Source organism: Leptonychotes weddellii, chromosome 3, assembly GCF_054177405.1.
Source record: "Leptonychotes weddellii isolate Sample4059 chromosome 3, ASM5417740v2, whole genome shotgun sequence".
Classification (NCBI taxonomy): Eukaryota; Metazoa; Chordata; class Mammalia; order Carnivora; family Phocidae; genus Leptonychotes; species Leptonychotes weddellii.
In genome coordinates, this window is record NC_138371.1 from 109,390,788 (window position 1) to 109,411,256 (window position 20,469).

General features: G+C 41.9%; 1 protein-coding gene across 5 annotated transcripts in view; it reads right to left on the reverse strand.

Moving 5' to 3' along the window:
• The window catches only part of FLT1 (fms related receptor tyrosine kinase 1), a 173,547-nt gene that overhangs the window by 96,621 nt on the left and 56,457 nt on the right, over positions 1 to 20,469 (reverse strand). For all 5 annotated transcript variants that reach the window (XM_081814774.1, XM_081814773.1, XM_081814776.1 and 2 more), the window contains 4 exons: positions 19,129 to 19,303; positions 18,070 to 18,187; positions 15,752 to 15,921; positions 15,192 to 15,351 (listed from right to left, as the gene is read on the reverse strand). In XM_081814774.1, the coding sequence (XP_081670900.1) occupies positions 15,192 to 15,351; positions 15,752 to 15,921; positions 18,070 to 18,187; positions 19,129 to 19,303 (623 nt within the window). The remainder of the gene's footprint in view (positions 1 to 15,191; positions 15,352 to 15,751; positions 15,922 to 18,069; positions 18,188 to 19,128; positions 19,304 to 20,469) is intronic.

Genomic DNA, 20,469 nt, shown 5'->3' on the forward strand with positions numbered 1-20,469 from the left:
AACGGTTCAACACTTCACTGAGCCTTTCTAGAAACTGACCATCTGTTTAGTGCCTGTTACGATACCCACGCCTCCTGGAGATAACCAGTAGGACTTCTCATGTCTTGATTGATTTCTAGCAAATTCTAGACGGTCTACTCCATAGCCTGAATCTCAAGATAAAGAGATTTTTTTTTTTTTTGGCTCGCCTTTCATCCCTTGATAAATAAATGATATTAAGCTGATCTTTCTTTCAACATTTCTGTTCTGCTAAATCCTGACTCTTGGTTGGCTGAAGGGAAACTGGCTGTTATTGAGCTGCTACTAATGTGTCAGGCCTGGGTTGGGGAGGCTATACACATTTAATTCTCACAGTCCAACCAGTTCTCAGTCCCCCTTCGGTGAAGCAGGCATTATAATGCCCATTTCAAAAATCATTTTACAACGAAGGAAACCAAGACTCAGAAAAACCAAATGCTTTGCTCAGACTCACAGAGAAAGTAGCAGACCTAGGATCAGAACCCAGATGTGCTCCACCCTTCCCACCACGCCAGAACTCAGCCCATCACACAGGATGAATTCTGTTCCCCGGGAACCTGCTCAAACCTTTATCACCATCCTTCACAGGGTGAAACTGGCTCAGAGTCACAGGTTAGAGGAAAACTCTGTGGTCCTCTGAATCAAACTGGTACAAAGTCAGACACCAAGAGAAAGTGAAAAATTAGCTTTCAAGAGGAGAAGTAGCACCCAGTCCTTTGGTGGAGGGGGAAAGGGCAGAGGCATATTTTATAACTACATTTTTGACATAAATTCTGGTTTGTTTTGATCATCAAAATGTCTTGATGCTAAAATTATAGGAACTCTTAGGCTCCTACTGGCTGATGAAGTTTATCATTTAAAAAAATCTTGCAGCGAAATATCAAATCTAACTTTTATCACAAGCCTTGTCTTTCCCTATAACTTACTTGTGTCTGCGCAATCCCTGCACATGTTCTGGGATGAAGCGGCCTTGTTTTATTGTGAATTCCTATACAGTTGTAGCAGGCAGCAGACTTTAAAGAGGACCTCGGGGGTGGGGGTGGGGGTGCGCCGTGGTGAGCCGAGCACCCAATACCCGGTGGCTGCCTATCTGAGCCTGAGCCATGCCCAGGAATGAATGTATATATCGATTTAGAATGAAAGCACATTTAGCTGGAAAAGAGGCTCTAGAAAGCCCTACAAAGTCTCAAGACAGAGAATAACCTCCCTCTCCCTTTTTTTCTTTTTTGGATGATGAAATCTGAGGACTTCTGGTGTGGACTCTGCTTATCTGTTTAATGGGATTTGACTGCACGTGCTAACTCTGATTAGAATCTGTTTGTACAGAATATTGAATCATTTCAAGTTACGAAACAAAGGGGTAGAGCAGTAATAAAGAGCAAGTCGAGGCTGTAAAATGTCTTTAAAAAAAACTAGAAAGGAAAAAAAAAAAAAAGGACCAGCTGGCAGCCTGCCAGAGGGCACGGCCGGGGCTGGTCCCCCACTATGGCGCGCCGTCCTGGAGAAGGGCCTGAGGTAAACTTTCCTCTGCTATGAGGCTGTTGTGTCAAAACATTAGGGATAGTGGGTCTGAGCCTTCAGATTAATATAATCTGCAAACACTCTCCAGTCCCCTCCTCTCGCGTTCTCTCAAAACAAATAAAACAATATAGGGGAGGGGACACTGGCAGAAAAAGGTGTGGAGGTGGAAGGAGTGTTTAGACAGAATGGTTCCTGCTCCTTCTGCTCCAGGAAAAGGGCCTGGGCCTTCGGGGTGGTCACAGGGTCACACCAAGGGGATTCTGGACAAGTGACTCTCTTGCGCACGGACAGACCTTGTGACGCCTTGGAGCCCATACTGAAAACTACTTCTTGTCTGAATGGAGAGGGGGGAGTGGAGAAGGCTTTTCGGGGATTGAAGGCTCTGGGTCAGCTCCTTGGACAATGGTGGAGGTGATCCAGCACCCGGGCCACCTCTGTTTCGATAAGAGCTTTTCCGTGAGCCTCTTGGCCTGCGCTGCTTCCTGTCCTCCAGGGTCTCGCGGTCCATTCACACTCAGAACAAGGCCTCCTCTCTCCCTGCTTGCTCCCACCAAGAGCTCCAAGCTACCCCTGACTCTGCCCCTCTCTCTTGCACAGAATCTGAGCCAAGGGCCAAGGCATCCTTGCAACCCTATTACCGGGGTGACTGAGGGTGGATACTTACTTGGCCACACCTAGATGTGGGTCTTCACAAGAACACCTATTTTGTTCATTCATTTTTTCTTCTAAGTGAAAGATAGGTCAGCTGAGGAAGGGTGGTTTGACATATAAGAATTCTTCAGGGAAATCTCAAGAGGAGCTACAAATAATATCCTTAAACCCATTCAAGGAGTCTTAAGGTGTTACCTCTAAATATTTCAAGCTATGGTTACATTTTGTTCTCATGGAAAGGAAGAGAGCACATGACTTACTATATAGCTGTCAAGGCTGAAATGTCCAGAGAGCCTTCAGGGGTAGGAGGTGGTCAATCACATTTTAGCATTAGAAACACAGAACCTAGACCTAGTCTGACCTGAGTTCAAATCATAGTTTTACAGCTTCCTAGTTCTGAAAGCCTGGACAGCAAAATCCCAACTGTGAGAATCATAGTCACAGAAAATCACAGTCTTTTCAATCCTTTGAATAGTTCTGAAATAGAACTTTTTTTAAAGATTTATTTATTTGGGAGAGGGAGAGCGCACGCAAGCAGGGGGAGGGGCAGAGGGAGAGGGAATCTCAAGCTGACTCTGTGCTAAGTGCGGAGCGCACTGCCAGGCTCAGTCTCACAACCCTGAGATCATGACCTGAGCCAAAATCAAGAGTTGGACGCTTAACCCACTGAGCTGCCCAAGCGCCCTGGATCATTTCACTTTTAATAAATTCTGCTTTGGTGTTAGGCCGATGATCAACACTAAGGGATGTGATGATTTCCAGTCCTGTGACATTCACTGTAGTGGAAATGTGATTGAGGAGTTTGTGTATACCGCATCCCAAGGATTATGACAAGAGAAATCATTTTTTCATCTTTTGGTTTGTTTTTATCTGATGGGCCCCTTCATCTTGCAAACATCTATTTCATTTCTCTTTCTCTCTCTCGACAACTAGAAAGTAAAAGCATGAGCCATATCTCTGTACTAGCCTTACCGCATTTTCTCCTTTCATTCAGAGTTGCTAAATTATTTATTGTACTCTTTGTGAACCGCCTCAAATTCTTTGGGAAGTGAATGTGTTCTTAACACTGCCAACTCGAAAGAAGTAACCCCATGTTACCACGTCTTACTAGTTTTATTACAGGAGTTAAAAGACCAACAGAAGGGAAATAATTTACAGAAGAGTCTTTTCCTGTCAATGATGGTAAACATCAGGGTGATACTAAACGAGTTAATTTATGTAATGTACCTAGCACAGTGCCCAACACACACTAGATGGATTGATAATGTAAGTTGTCCTTTCATTATCTCGCTAGACAGAGAGCTACTTAAGAGCAGGGACTATGTCTTGTTCACCATTATAACCTCCGGGCCTAGCCCAGCCACCGGGTAAACAGCAGAGGAGCACACCCACCTCTTGCTCAGTTAACCATCTGATGAGAAGAGTGAATCCTGACAATGGCCTGACTAGATGTGGATTCAACCCCGTGTCAGGTGTCAACCCACCATCCATCATTTACCTCCAACGTGCTGAAAAAGGGGCACTGCTGACCCTCAAATGACCTCCCACATCTCCCTTCAACGAAGCACCATGTCCCCACCATCAGCGCCTGTCTACTCACGGTGAGGAGTAGTAATGGAGACAGAGGGTCTGACTGGGACCTGGACGGACTCCTCACAGCATTATCCATATCTGACCAACTGACAGTCATGGACAATTTCAACTTAGGCAATGATGCTCACATGTGGAGAAGCATCTTCTGGTCTAACAGAAAATAGAAAACCAACCAGCAATGGTCTTCTCTTTTCCTCAAGGGTAGGCAAAAATATTGGATCATAATCATTAGCACATTTTATTCAAATAAAAAAATATATATTCATACATATTCCATTTAAGAAGTAAAATCATGTCCTCTGAGAGAAGTAGAAGATTTAGTTCCTTCTGTTACTAAGGAACATACACATTTATTGAAGAGACAAGTCAAATACATGCTCAGGTATCAAAATATCAGAAAAATGTCAGAATATAATTGAGCGCAAGCAAGTAAGATGTCAAGAGTCCATATGCTACCATCATTGGACAAGACTTGGGTCAATGAACATTTGAATAGCTGAGGTAGAATTCTCAAATGCAAGCAGACTGAGGATATTATAGCTCCTCTAATTTCCTAAAAAAATCTGAAAACTCTATGCTTTCTGGTCCCATCTTAATTTCTTTGGAGTAAATCACCGTAGTCAGAAGACCTGTCTAAAGATGCAAGCACTGGGGCAGCTGGGTGGCTCAGTTGGTTAAGTGTCCAACTCTTGGTTTCAGCTCAGGTCATGATCTCGGGGTCTGGAGATCGAGCCCCAAGATGGGCTCCATGCTCAGTGCGGAGTCTGCTTGGGACTCTCTCTCTCTTGCCCTCTGCCCCTCCCCCCTTCTCTCTTTCTCTCCCTCTCAAACAAATAAATAAATCTTTGGGAAAAAAAATAAAGATGCAAGCACGTTTCTGGGAGAACATTAACCTAACAGCACGGATCATTTTGTCAGAATATTGTCAGCTTTCACAGGATACCAGTGTGTGCATGTTGCAACCTCAGAGGGAAGCTGCTTTGCAGGGGCCAGCCCTAGAGTGGTCTAAAAATACTGGACACGTTCCAGCAAACAAACTTAGTGCTTGCAGCGCACCAGCCATGGAGCTAAATATTTCATATATATTAGCTCATCTAATCCCCTGAACAGCCTACGGTGTCAGTGCTTTCATCTATCTCTACTGTGTAGGTCAGGAAACTCGGACGCACATGGTAGTTTATTCTACCCAGATGCTGGTAGACCGTAGTAGGTGGTGGAGACAGGATTCAGGCTCCAGAGCCCATGACCTTAAACTCTAGACTAGATTTTTCTGTATTCTAACACCTTTTAAAATTGCTTTTTGATGGTCATTAACGTATTTCTCAAAACATATTTGCTTTCTGGATATGAGCCTTTGCCCCCAAATTACTCAACTTAAGGTCGAAGTAGTTGTTACAGAGACAGTCCTAGTAGTGAAAATGAAGTGCTTGGTAGATGATGCTCAAGAGGCCAAACTCTGACACGTCACAACCAGGGCTGGTTTCCTAACAAGGAACTTAAACTTTCTGTAATGGTAATAATCCCAGGATCTGCCTCATAGAAGTTCTGCAATAATTAAATGAGACAATATATATAAAGCACACATTAAGCACTTAATGTCCTATAGATAAGTGCTCAATAATTTTCAGCTATAAAAGAAAGAAAAATAGAAATCCTAGGCCACAGGGTCTTCTTCTGGACATGATCTTCTGTTTGGCTCTAAGTAGTCTCTAAATACCCATTCTTGTTATCCTCACCTTACATAGCCAAAGGCTTTTTCACACGAGAGTATTTCTCAGTAAGGTAGCATAGTTTTCAATGACGAAGACAAGGCATATGGAACATTAAATGCCTCAGGAAATGGGATAACATGCCCTTAGATAATTCTTTTATTTTATCTACTTATTTATTTTTAAAGATTGTATTTATCTATTTGAGAGAGAGAGAGAAAGAGCTCGCGCACATGAGCAGGGGGTAAGGGCAGTAGGAGAGGGAGAAGTAGACTCCCTGCTGAGCACGGAGCCCGACTTGGGGCTCCATCCCAGGATCCTGGGATCATGACCCAAGCCGAAGGCAGATGCTTAACCAACTGAGCCACCCAAGTACCCCCCCAACTCCAGATCATTTTTTTAAAAACTCAAGTGAAAATCCAAGTTCTTGGATTCTGAGGCTTTGATCTTCAGACGTGCAGGACAGAGTTTCAGGGACACAAGGCACATGACACATGCCAAAGATGGGCTACAGGAGTAAGACTGCCAACAGTGAGCCTGTGGAAGTCTATCAGTCTGCACGGGCGAGGGACAGGGTGGGCCTACGGGCAGTAGATGGCAGAAGAGCCAGGCATCAGCCAGGAAGGCTGGCTGAAGTACAATGAATGACTGGCTCAACAATTTAGCCCTCGTTTGAAAATTCCACATTGGGTCCATACCCACCTTTCCAATTTTTGGTTTTAATTTTTCTCAGCCCAAATCTGAGGCATCAGCCAAGTTACTCTTCATGCATGTCCTTTTCAACTCTTCAACCCATCCCTGTCCCCATGTTACTCTGCCACATCTATGTTCCTTTCCATTTGCCATTCTAGTACCTACCCATCATCTTTAGGACTCAGATCTTATTTCCCCCACAGAGTTTCCTCTAAACTGCAGGAGTCCCCACCTACCATCCACTGAAACCATGATGGTTCATTTATTCATCCAGATTACAGGCACCTCCCAAGGAGACTCAAGGCAATGTTGTGGTGGAAATAAGAATGAACGGGAATAATAAACAGGTAATCAGAGACTTGAGTCTAGTCCCGGGCTTGCCATTAACTAGCTGCTAGGTGAGGGATTAATTATTTATCTTTGAGCCAGTTTCTCCTCTATAAAACAAGCTCTTCTTAATCTCGAAGATTCCCTAATTCTAAGTGAATGAAGCATCTTTCAAAGTGACTAAATCAAGGCCTGAGGTGGCGTCCATGTCCTTGTTGCATTTACTCATCAACTATAAACTCGAACTTTCTCCTTCATTTTCTTTTGTCGCCGCCCCCTCACTCTTCATCTCCTTTGTTCTCCTGTGGCCTCCTGCAAAAATCCACAGCTTTGTGAGCCCCCTGAGGGCTGAGTGCTTGCTGAATCCTGATCCAGAAAAATAATCCTGAACAACAAAGGAGGGAACAGGACTTCCTGCGAGAGATCAAATACCCCTGCAAGGTGAGAAAGTCACAGAGAGGGACAGTGCCACCACAGTAAAAGTGCCAAATTGACTGTATGACTTGCTACCCTCCTCAGGTTGGTCTTATTTAGACCTGCTCATCCCGTTGGGGTTGATACCTCCTCAAAGGGTCTATTCCCACCTGCAGGTCTGGGGCCCAAACCAGTGCAGCTCATCCTCAGTTCCCAAAGTAATTGTGACATCTGAGTTGAATTCTCCCAGCTGCTCTTTCTCCTCTCCCCTCCCATCCTTGGTGCAACTAATTTAACAGGTGGACTCCACAGGATCACTGGTGACACGAGTAAACCCAGTGGGTTAGGCCGGTGACTCCCCAAACCTGTCCCCCTCAAGGATTTCTGCGCCTTCCTCTGGGAACCCATGGGGGTGCACTTAGAGGAGTCCTGGGGGACACCAATGAAAAGTAACCTTCTGAAATGCCAACCTACTTAGCCTCTCTTATTCCATGATCTGAAGACACCTGAGAAATAACTTTCTGAGCTTCAGTTTCCTAATGGGGAAATTATGTCCCTTCAGGAATACTGTACAGATTAGGGATAGTGTATGGAAAGGGGTGAACACAGCTTTGGCACTAGGAAGGGCTCACTGATTACATCTGTTATCATTAAGAAGCGGCATTCAAGGTGACAAGACACCCCCCGAAGCTTCGAGAGAAATTATGAAGAAACAAGTTCTAGTGACTTGAAGTGCATTATAAGGCACCATCTGGCCATAGTCTAAATCCATTACATCCTTTCTCTCTTCTCAATGCACCAGGCTCTACTTTTTCACCCAAAAAGGCAGTGAGGTTACATTAAAACCACAGACCAGAGTTCATATTTCAAGAAACAGTCTACCGATTTTATTCTTTGTGCTACACCAGCGATGGTGGGGGGGGTTGGGGGGGGTGGGGACAAAACAGTCTACTAAGTCAATGGAGGTCTAACTAAAATGTAGATTTCCAAGAACAGGTGCATGTTTTATAAGTGATTGGTCCTATTTATCCATTACCTAATGCTCTTGTGTTAGGACATTAGTTTCTAAGATTCAGTAAGAAAATGCCCATTCCGTTTTTAAAAGTCTGTAAGTAAGGCCAAAGAAAATTTGAGAGGTTCTGCCAATCTTCTTTAAGGAATCTTCCCAAACTATGTGTTATTACCTTCTGGCATTCCTAATCCTGGGAAGCAACACTGAATTTTGCTCAAAAGATCCCTAAAAAAAACCATTCCTATGACTCAGCCTTTTGGTTTAATTTAAACACATAATGAAATGTTTGATAGCAATTACAGGAGACAGTTAATTCATTAGAAACAATTATTCCTCAGACTCGCTGTGTTACCACGAGGAGTGGGGAAAGGAGGAAAATCTCACAAAGCAGAGAAAAGTGGCATACAGGCATTTGGCACATGAACTCGTGCTCTGTTCTCAGGACTTTGTATGAAATATTAATAAGGGCCCTGGTCCAAACATTCACATTGGGCAGCATGTACTTCCTCATCCAGCAATTATATAACAGAAAGCAAGAAGTTTCTCATTAGGAGGGGAACATTCACATTCTGCTTGTGATGAAAGCCTCCTAAAGAAGATGGCCCGATTGATTTGAGCTTGTTTGTTCAAGCTCAAAGTCCTGCTGAAGTGGTCTTTGGTGAATGAGTCTTCTTTAAAGTCCCCATTTTGATTCAAGGTTTTGTGTATGGCAAACTAAAATTCTCGATAGCATGCCTGCTTTGGGTCCCTGAACCCATACGTACCCTGCACAGAAAAGATGTCAAGAGACGCATGGATACAAATTATATGTACACTTAGGAGGAATGTGATAAATATTAAAACACGCAGTACGTGATATTTCCAAAAGAAGAGGTCTTTTTAAATTATGCTTCCCTCTGACATCTGACCTACATTTAGCCCCCAGGAAATGCTGACTTTTTCAAAAATGTTTACACTGTTAACACTTTCATTTTGTAGATAGAATATGGGACATAAAATTGTTTCAGCAAAATAAATAAATAACAGACATTCATGCTGGCAGTCAATTAAGTCCTTGAGTACATCTCTAATTAACTACCATTAACAATTGTTTTGTTTCAGTCCTGTTAGTTTTGTGCATCAGTGGGGTATGTAAAATTACGTTTCTCTCAGATGATCCATCCCTCTCACATCCCTAATGATTCAGGCCTTCCTTTCTTTGCCAATTTGCTGAAGTAAACAATAGAGGGATGCAATTAAGCAAGCCCTTCTCATAATTCCTAGATGTCTCTGCCTTCCCTTATTTTGTAGGCCACCTCGCTCCCCCCTCCCCCATGCCCCCAAGAAGCCCAGCAAACCACACTTGGTCCTGGAGTGGTCCGCTTTTCCTAGACCCAATCCCCTGTCCTCTACTGCTGGGCAGATGAAGAGTGTTCAGAAATGGGATGTCAAATTGTGTGGTGGAATGATTATATCCTATTAAACTTCTAAAGCCTGTAACTATTTGCCATTCCAGATCTGACTGGCTTTAGAGTTCTGGAAGCAGTCCCTTGAAATGCCACGTAGGCCTATCGGGTTTTTCCTAGCAAATCCCCCATTTTGGCTAAGAAAGTAATACAGGATACTCTACCCCTTTCACCTGCCATGACTTGAGAATCCAGTGACATTTTTTGCATTCTGAAGGGGCTCGTTGGCGAAAGATCAAATAAAGCAAGCAAGGTTTTAGGGCTAACTGGGCAAAGAACGATAATGCCTTTGCTTGGATGGGTTGGACCAAGACCAGCAAAGGTAGTCCAGCTTGGCCCTGAAGAAAATGTGGGTTGACACCAGCAATGCAGGAGCAGAGGGTTGTTGTTTTTTTTTTTTAAATGGGTGATTACCCGCAATATAATTACTGAGGCAGTTCTGTACCACAGAATACATACTTCCACACGCGTAAGGCTTTTCTACAACCATTCAGCTTTCACAGGTTGGCTTTTTCAGTGAATTTGGCACTGATCCTCAGAGTTAATCCTCAGGTCAAATTGCTTTATAATTTGTAAGAAGCAGAAGGGAAATATCAGTGTGCAACAACTAGGAAATTATTTCAAGCTTTTTTGAATGAAGAAAACGTCATTTTAAGTGATTTTCTCATTTCACTCATGAATAGCTGTGTATTATAGGAAAGGGGAAGCAGGGCAGTTACCATTTACAGAAGGGGAAATTGAAGCACAGATTAAATAACTGGCCAAGGTCACACAGAAGTCAGGGCCTGTGCCAAGAATAGAACCTACTTCCTTGCTTCCCAGGTCTCTATCCCTGAGACTGGGGAAAAGATATTCTGCAGGTACGTGTATGGAGAAAATAAGTAACGACCAGCTATGTTTGATCTTATAGCCTTAAACATACATGCTGAATGGTGTGTATCTTTGTTTTGCACACGGCTGGTGCGATAAGTAGACGGGTGACAGTATATTTGGGTTGAACACTGATGATGTGCAACATGCATTTGTAAGATGCGAACAATGTGAATGCAAGAGAAGTAGCCGAAGTTTCTCTCTGTGTATTTTTATTGGTCATCACAGAGAGCCAATGAAGAAAATGAGATTTTTCACAAAGAACTTGATACACTTAACAGCCTCTTTCACTAAAGGCCACTCTATTATCATCTATCAGTGTTATTTGTGACCTCAACAGTTAGCTGGGGACAGAGAATTAAAGCAGCCTGTGATGGAAAGAGCGTGCGGTCTAAAAACAAACCTGCAGTAATCAGTGGCCACAGGCCGCTTCACCCTCCCTGGAGAAAAGACCCGGACACACTCAACATTTGAAAAGCAGGCCTTAGTTTTAGAAAGAAGACAAGACAACCTCGGAAACAACTGGGGAGACTCTGGGCACAGACGGGGAGCGGAGCCGTGTTAATCGGTTAACGGCGAGCATCAGGAAGGATGACCCAGCCTCAGCCCACTCACCACCCCTCTGGTTTCGGGGAGCAAAGGACCCAGCCAGGCCTGCTATTCTCCAGTCAGTTACTGGCAGGGCTCCTGGGCGCTCGAGCATGCATCAGTAAAAGCAATCTTGCAACGTCTCAGACTCTTCCTGAGAAAAATGTAACTGGTGATCTGGAGTACCAGCATCATGCCAACACTGTCCATTCCCTGTTTCCCGCTAGGGCCCCACAAATCCATGTCCTCCATTTCCCAAAGAGGGGTCCCTTCCCTCCAGTCCAAGATTGTTACTCTTTCCTTTAGAGACCAAGCTCCACACAGTGGGCAACCTCATGCACACTATTCCCTGTGAGACAGAACCAGCACCGTGGCAGAGAGATATGTGGCAAAGGACTATGGGAGCAAGACCCGCTCATTGCATGGGCGGGTCAGGAGTTCCACATAGTGCTTCAAAATCCAAGGGGGACGTGAAGGTCTAGAATCTACTGTGGACTCCCTCAGTAGGAATCAGCTCTCCCACGTCCCACTCTGCCCCACTCTGGCCTTTGCCAACCCACAGGTCAGAACCACTTCCTCCCATGACAGGAAACGAGTGAGTGAGACAGGCCGCACAAACTGGGATGGTTACTTTAGTCCCCCGCTGCACAGCCTTTGTCGTCTTGCTTTTGCTTTTGCCTAACTCAGCTGTGTTTCCTTCATTTCTCTTCTTCTGAAAAATCGTGTTATGTTTTCCTCAATTCTACAGCCCACACCTACTCCATTTCTATTTCTCAAGCACAGCAAAATACACTTTACTTTCCACAACTTGTGTTCATTTCTCAGAAGCGCTGGTTAGGTTAAAAATTGTCACTGTTGTGAAACTAGCTCTATGGCAGGCAGAAAATTCTTTTCACGTTCCTTAAAAGTTTTGGAGCCTTAGACAATTTTATCCCACTGCTAGCAGTAATCACAACCTTGCCTTTCAATGGCACTCCGAACCTTTCCCAAATACATGATCTCATTTGAACCTCATATTGTCTCTGTGAAGTGTGTGTAATCATCTGTATTTTATATGAACAGAAGCTGTAAACTACACACATGTGAAAGGTACTCTGAGCTTAACTACCCTTATGCATACTCCCTAGGTTATGCCCACACTAACCTGGAACAAGTTTAGGAATATCTATTTAGAAGTCTCTGCTAGTTGCTAAGGATGAGGAAAAATCCAAAATTCCACTTCATTTGGTATTGACAAGTTATTTTAATGCTATTAAAAATTCAAAAGAAATATTCTAGCTCTCCTGCTACGTTACCACCCAAATGTGCAGAAAAGTAAAAGGGGAAAAGATTCTGCCATATTTCCTCTCAGCTCATTAGGAATGTGAGTTGAAAAGTAACTACCTTTTTCCTCCTTTCTTTTATTCTTAATGTTTTATAAGAACAAACTCTAGGTGAATCAGAAGCATAGCTAAAACATAGCTCAGCTGTGTATCACAGTTTGTTTGTTTTTTTTTAAAGGAGGAAATTTCTGTTAATTTTATTTATGGTTCTTATTTTCCACAAAGGTAAACTAGTTGAGCAACAGTTCTGACAGTTTCAAAATATATTTAATGTATTTACTGGACTCCAGAAAACTATGCAATTTAAGTCTGAACCTCTTTAACTTAGATACATTAACCAGTTGGCCATATTAAACCAATTAATAAGTTTGAGCTACTTAAAACAAATACATTCAAACCTCAAAACTAATGTAATGCTTCGGTTGTGTCCATATATAGATATGTCCTTTAACTAGAGCCTAAAATTTAAATACCAAGAACTATTCTAAATATTCACGAGTAATATGGACATGTTACCACCTAATCTCTTTTGACAGTCATGCGTAGATACCACCGTGCAAATACGTCACTATGTAACTCAAAATAAAATTTTAAAAGTTCATGCAATAGATCTCCCCTTTATTCAAATGTCACTAACTAAAATTCCTATCTACAATGGAACCTAGGTGTTAAGTATATAAAATACATTTATATAAAGACATATTTGAAAACTTCTAGTAATTAAAGAAGGCTCCATTTCTCTGTCAATTTTAGCTCCTATCTCTCTGACAGGGTGAAGTAGAATTATTCTATTTTCCTAGTTCACAAAGGTCCTGTATATCTTTCTGAACTATTTCTAAGTTAAACGTACTGATTTAACCACCAAGCACCAAATTCGGGCCTGACACACGTAAGCTACTTGGTCTGTTGACTTAGGAAAAAAAAAACAACAAAACAACTTCTTATGGATATGCACATTTTGTAGCAGATAATTTCAAGCAACAACATATATTGTTTTAATGAAGCATCACTGAAAAAGTTAAAGCTTTCATTTCTGATCTGTCTTGTGGTTGGTTAAAAAAAAATGCCTTGATCAGAGAATAAGTCAGATGGTTAACAAACATTTACTGAAGATCTGAGGCACTGCTCTGAGTCTTGAGAGAAGAGGAATTAGACATCTTTCCAGACCTTGGCAAACTTACTCTGTGACACAGGAGAAGGATCCCATGTACCACAAAGAAATCAGAAAAAGAGAGCTAATGCCTCCAAAGCTTTACTTCAAATGACTTCATTCCCCAAACCATATTTTATTAGCATTATTCAAACCCAACTTTATAACATTATATTCCCTCACTCATAATTGCTATTTTCTAAGAGGGTTCCTAGCTCTGCCCTAAATAGAATCGAAATTTTATTTTTATTTATTTTTTATTTTTTAAGTAGGTTCCATGCCCAGCTTGGAGCCCAATGAGGGGCTCAAACTCACAACCCTGAGATCAAAACCTGAAACTGACTGAGCCACCCAGGTGTCCCTAGAATTGAAATTTTAGATTTGCTATTGTCAAAACAAAAATTAAAAACATCTATAAAAGGCTATGTTATTCCCCCAAAATTCAACTTCACACTTTTCTCCAAATAGCTTAAATTATTTAGTTATTTTTCACTTATTTGCATGTTAGGTTAGCACAAATATCCAGGCCTTAAGGGAATAGATCCACAAATATGGATGCCTACCCCTAAATTAGCAAAATCATACAAAATCTCAGTAGATCTCACTTTCTTTTGGGTTAAGTATCCACAGTGGTAAAGAAGATAGTCAAGATTTGTAATTTCTCCATATTTCTATTCTTAGGAAATGACATTCACATGAGAAATTGGGACATGTGTGGAAACAGCTACTTCTCGGGAACCCCAGGACTCACCAGTAGCTTTCACTATCAGAATGAAAGACTTCAAGCAAAAGATTACAACACAAGATGAAGAGTTGAAATGGCAGGAAGAATCCAGAAAACCAAACAGTCCCTTCTGTTTATGCTAGAATTGTGTCTTACTTTTTATCAAGCTAATTTTGTTTTTGTTTTTGTTTTTTCTTTTAAATAGCAACTTTCCCGACACTCCACAAGTGGAGTTAAAAGCAACAAAGCAAATATTATGGCATAATGATTGTTCTTGGGCGGTCTCAATAGTATCTGATTGTTGCACTTATCAACTCTATTCCTGTCCTTCAAATTAGCTCTCATGAACTGTCCTTAGCATCATTCCTCTAGACTAAACAAAAATGGGAAAAGAGCAAACAGGACTCAGTCATCAACAGGATGCAAGGAAATGCTGCACAATGACCAGAAGGTAGGGACGTATCCACTCAGCAAATACACAGTAAGCCTCTACCACTGTGTGTGCCGGGCCCTAAAGATACAGAGCTGCTCTCGGTCAGCTCAGGGCTTAGAGATAAAACAAATGTATGCAACTGTATGCAAACCCAGTAAAGTAACAAGGTGTAAATGAGGCGTGGTTCCTACTGAAGAGGGAGAAAGGAATCTGAATGAGGCAGTCAGAAGAGTTGGCAAAGCTAAGCCTTGGAGGGTAAGGAAGGACTTCTCAGGAGGCAGCAAATGGGTGGAAACGAAGGAAGAGCATGAGCAAAACCTACGACGGGTAGTGATCACCAGGGCAGGGAAGATCTCCTATCATATCCAATGTTCACAAAATGAGAAATGGGAAAGCCACTGTAGCTGAATTAGCCAAAGTCTGGAGGTTCTCAGTTGAAAACAAGACTGGAGTTCCAACTGAGCTTCAAAAAAGGCTCACAAGGTGACCTTGATTCTGTCCCTGTGCTCCTAAAACTATCAACTAAAGAGAAAAATTATGAAATGGGTAGAAACGAGTAAGGAAGAAAAGTAGATATTGCCGACTTTTTCCCATGGGAGGGAAAGCCTTTGCCCCAAATATAACTGCACATCCCATTTGCAAACTTCCATCTGTGTCCCTTAAAGAATCTCGAGTCCAGGTATAGCAAGTATTCGAAAGTTAGAAAACAAACTGTCCTTACCTTGCTTTGGAATGACTATGGTTACAGGCACGCCAGAACCACGTGACCGTAGGCTGAGGTAAACCATAAATGGTACAAGTCAGGGTCTGTCTGCTGCCCAGGGGGTAGAGAGTTGGGTCTGGAAAGGATGACACGGCCTTTTCATAGATCTGGGGTTTCACTGGAAGGGAGATGAACAGGGCAGAAGTCAAGAGCTGTACAGTGACTTTCTCTGGGTCTACTGCATGAAGGCCCGCATTCTCCTTGGTTTTGATGTCGGGGAAACCAACACATATCTGTTGTCATTACAGCCTTTTTTAAAAAAATAAATAAAAGTGTTTTGATAACAGTAAAAATTGATTCCATGGTGTGTACGTCATGATTACAATGATAAAAAATCATATTGCTTATGGAAGATAACGAGCAGACAGGAAATCGGTATGATGGGGGCGCACCTGGTTTTAAAAATCATTACTTAAAAGTGTGTTTTCTCTGATGTTGTTCTATTGACTTTTGGTTTACAAATTTTTCTGAACTGCACCCCTGCCAGAACTAGAAGAAAGTACGAACAGCAAACTTACCATTTACAATCAAAATGGTGGTGAGGTTTTTAAACACACTGGACTGCTTGATGGCCAGCAAGATCGTGTAATCCCCTGCATCTTCTGCAGCAACATCTTTGATAATTAACGAGTAGCCATGAACCAAATAGCGAGGAGATTTCTCAGTCACAGGGAACCCATCTTTTAACCTGTGGTTAAGAGTGTGATTGGGAAGTCATTCCACACGGCCTCTCAGATATCACTAACGCTGTCATTTACATTTGTGAGCTCAAGTTGATACGCTCCAAGCCTTTGGTCCTCCACATTCATTTTACAAATGTAGACACTAACTTTTCAGTAAAGCCAGGTGTGGTTTTTAAATGGAGAAACACTTCACATTTATTGGCAAGGAGGAAGAAGTATGTTGATGGAAGAAAGAAAAGCGATGGTTTTAAGGTACCCACAAGGATGCTGGTCACCACGTGACTTAAGTATTCACCCAGCAGCACTGGCTGATCCCATCGAGATGTTTTTCAGTTTTCCATGAGGCTTCATTAGCAATACAAGGGCCATTGTAAGTCAGATCAACTAGATCACTTCTCCAGATAAAAATAAAAATAGACTTTCCTATTGTGGTCTCATGTGGAGTTCTTATTAGTTGTATAAATGGTCACACCAGTTGTCCCTTTCATAAGCTACAGTAAAATCAAGATTACCAAGATTTTTCCCCTGTGGAAGAATAGTTAAGGCACAAAACTCACAAACAAAAGGTACAAAACTTAAAAAAAAAAAATTCTTTTTAACTTTAAATATAGAATCAATGCCTAGATACCTAACGCAGTTGCATACAGAACTGAGATTCAGGAGGCCTGAATGCTTGTCCCAGCTCTGCCACTCTGTGCTGTGCACCTGACTTGTCCGTGTGAGCCTCAGTTTCTCCAAATTTTCTAGAGTTTCTCAAAGACTTAATGCTACAAGTCTATGATTTCATTAAATCGCACAGTTCTTTAGCTGGGCATTTTTTAATCTGTTAGGAGCTTATTGTGTTCTATATGAAGGTTTAATATGGGAAATGGTGTTAGTTCATATCCATACAAACGTTACATTGTCCTGTAAGCAAATACCCATCACTAATGGGTCTCGGTTCCAAAGCAGTTGAAATAACTATGCTCTATTTTATGACTGCAGATATCATCTTAATTTACTTTATTTCTCATGAACAAGTCAGTGTTTTCAAAGAGGGATCGATTTATTGTGCATGTGTTTTAGGTCCTAGCTGCTTAGTTACTAAAGAAATTAGCACTGTTTAATAGATGGGGATACTCTCACACCCTTTTGAAAGAGGGAATGTATAGCCTGGAGTGATTAAATTCCCATTAAGGAATTATGTACACCACAGGAAATTTACTACTGGACCTTTTACACATTATAAAACAAAACAAAAAAATCTCTCTTCTACTGTGATGGCATGAAGGGGCACAGCACAGAGTTTAATTTTCTCTTTAACTCCCTATTAACTATTTGAGGAAACTGCAAATCATATGATATTGAAAGCAAAATAAGGTCTGGTGGAGGTGATTCTACAATGGCACCATTTCTATATTGTACGGGCTGTTTTCCTAATCGGTTTTGTACTGTACTCTTTGTTTAAAATGTAATGGTTTGAGCCAAAGATATTGGCATTTAAAAATGATTTAACAAAATGACTATAGATTATAAACAGATTACATTGTTTTACATCAGGTGTTGTACTAACACAAAAAGAACCTGCTTCAGGAGGTTCTGAATATGCAAACTTCGAGCCAAAAAAAACTTAATTAGTTCAAGTAGGTCCTTTCCTCCACCCCTGCGACTGAATAAGTCTTGTCTCTATTAATGTTTGTTTAATTTTACAACAAGCCTGGAACTTTCATCCCAGCTGTATATAAAAGAATTATTTTCAGATAATAAAAGAATTATTATCCTCATTACAAGGGCCCACTTCTTCAGGGTTAATAGAGCATGTTACATATTCAAGATGCTTCCTACTCATTGCCCAACATACTCCATTCAAAGGATGTTGACATCATGGGGAGGTTTAGAGATGCAGAAATTTAGTCACAGCACGGGAAGGGCTGAACTGAACCGAGCACTCAAAACACCTCAGCTCTTGCCCCATCCTGGGACAGCTTCCTTTTCCCTCCAGCCCAGCCTCTCTGCTTGCTCCCAGCCCCAGAAATCAACACAGTTCTTGGCTTTCCACCACCGTCTGGGGAACTTCTCTTGATATTTTTTCAGGAATTCCAGTCATTGGGCTCCTGCATCTCCCTACTTACAAAGCATATCTTAAACTGATAGGAAAATAATTATGGTCCTACCATAGAACCTCTGGCGAGGGAAATGCCTTCACTTTCACAGATAACCTGTAGGCCCTCTTGCCAGCTGTGGTCTCTAGCACGTGCTGTTTTCGATGCTTCACAGTGATGAATGCTTTATCTTTGAAAGGAGAATGATAAAGAGATTAGGAAAGACCATGTTTATCTAAATAGAACAACACCAACCCAACCCCCTGCCTCCTAGAAGGAGGGTGCAAGCAATAAACAAACAGAGCTGAACTCTGATCAAGCCTACCAGTGAGCCCAAATATCGAGCCCTGAATAAAATAATTCAGAAGCACTCTAACTGGTGAAGTACATTCAAATGAAAGGGTTGCGAGTAAAACAGAAAAGCAAAGGCAGAGCCACAGAGAATGGAACATCTCAAATATCCGTATCGCATCACAGAAAAGTAGAGATACTTCTGAAACATGAGTATGTTGGGAGAAAGTTCCTTCAGACACCATAAAACAAATGATCTGATTAAAACAAAAACAAACAAACAAAAAACCCTACTGGAGAAAATCAAAAGAATATCTAAGCCCACTGCCAGGAGTGTTCCAGGTTTCTGCCTCTCGCCGTTTTTCTTTTCAACAGTGAAGATAAATAAGGTTTTTAAGGATTCTAAAGAGGTTTAAGTATTTTCTTTACAGAATTTGCCTATTGGCATTAAGCAACAATATTAGGATTTCATCGGGGTAAAACCAGGGATAAAATCACATCTATTCTAAATAACTTATCCCACCACATTTTTCTCTAACTCACAGCAGCACCTGAGAAATGAAGGTAAATCTGTCATATTTTTCTGTCTTGTTTATATGGAATACTAAAAAAAGAATTTAATATGATCTAACTGAATTATTCACCACAATAAGCTGGCAAGGAAAAGATGCTCTAATTCGAAAGTGTTAAACAACACTTAATGCGCTTTGCTTTTTGGCAGCGGGAGGAGGGGAATCAAGTTGTATCATTCATGATAGAGTACCTCTTGGCCAAAAAAAAATTTTTTATAGAACCCGCCCCAAATCCACGATGATAGAAAGCAGGGCACGAGTGCCTTACCATATACATGCACTGAGGTGTTAACAGATTTGAATGACGGGCCACTCTTCACATGGCAAGTATAAAGTCCTTTGTCTTTGTTCTGTACTTTGTCAATAACAAGAACGCTGTAGAACACAATGGCAATGGAAGTGTGTTGGCCAATACGTTGCCTTATAGACGCTCTCTTCTTTGTCTAGAAAGAAAATGTATAGCAAATGTGGAAGTAGTAATTGTTCATGCTCAAGGTGATAGCATTTCTCAGATTATGATGATGGACATTTTACGCTGAGAAGCAAACCCACCTAACAGCAAGATGTTTAGAAACTCAAACTGTGTCTCAATGCGTTTCAAATATTTGCCATGGGGGCACTCATTTAGCACATCATCTTCTCCAGATGGACTTTCATGTACATTAACTCAGTAGTTTCTCACAACCACCCAGTGAGATAGGCAGCATCACTGCCCTTTTACAGATGAAGAGGCTGAAGCGTCAGAGGCCACCGTGGGCAGGAAACTCAGGTCTTTGGAGTATAAATCTAGTGCCTTCCCTCCAGCACACGCCTCTCTAAACAGTAACCAGCTCTCTGGGCATAGACGTGGCTAACTCAGGCAGTCAGTATCTTTGGTATCTGGCTTCATGACATTGTTTCTCTAATAAATCACCGTGTGAGTTTTCTTTTGCTTCCTTACTGGAAATGAAGGAAAAAATCATGAGTCCTGGCTACACGGACTAAAGTGTAATAATCTTGCTTTCATCATTTCACTATTTTGAGCAAGGCTTACCAATTTCTGCTAAATCACACTGAATGGATCTGAGGACATGCAAAGCCATCTACAAGCGTAGCCAACACTCTGATGGTGGTGGTGGTGGGACGTCCTCCTGTGTTTGCCTCAGGGCACACCAGGAGCAGGCCCTGGGGCTCAGCAGTGTAAAGTGGTCACAGTGCCTCCTTCCCGGTTTTGAGAAGATGAGATCACATTGCCTTTTCCTTCCATTGTTCCTTCCCCCTCTCTCATTTTTTTTTTTTTTTTTAGCATTACATTTTATAACACATAATATGTTATTTCTCCCTCTCCATCCTTCCCCGTGAGGCATGGAAAAAAGACATTGAAAAGTACGGTACTGGTCTTTGGGTCTTGAAATTAGCTCTCCTCTGTGCCGCGTTTACGAAACTTCTACCACCTGTCCTTACATTGCCCTGCTGGAACAGACACACGGGTAGGCCGTTTTCTTCCTTCTCGGCGGTAACCAGAAAGAAGATGTCAACCACCACCATCAAAAATCAGAGCAGCAGGGCGCCTGGGTGGCTCAGTTGGTTAAGCGACTGCCTTCGGCTCAGGTCATGATCCTGGAGTCCC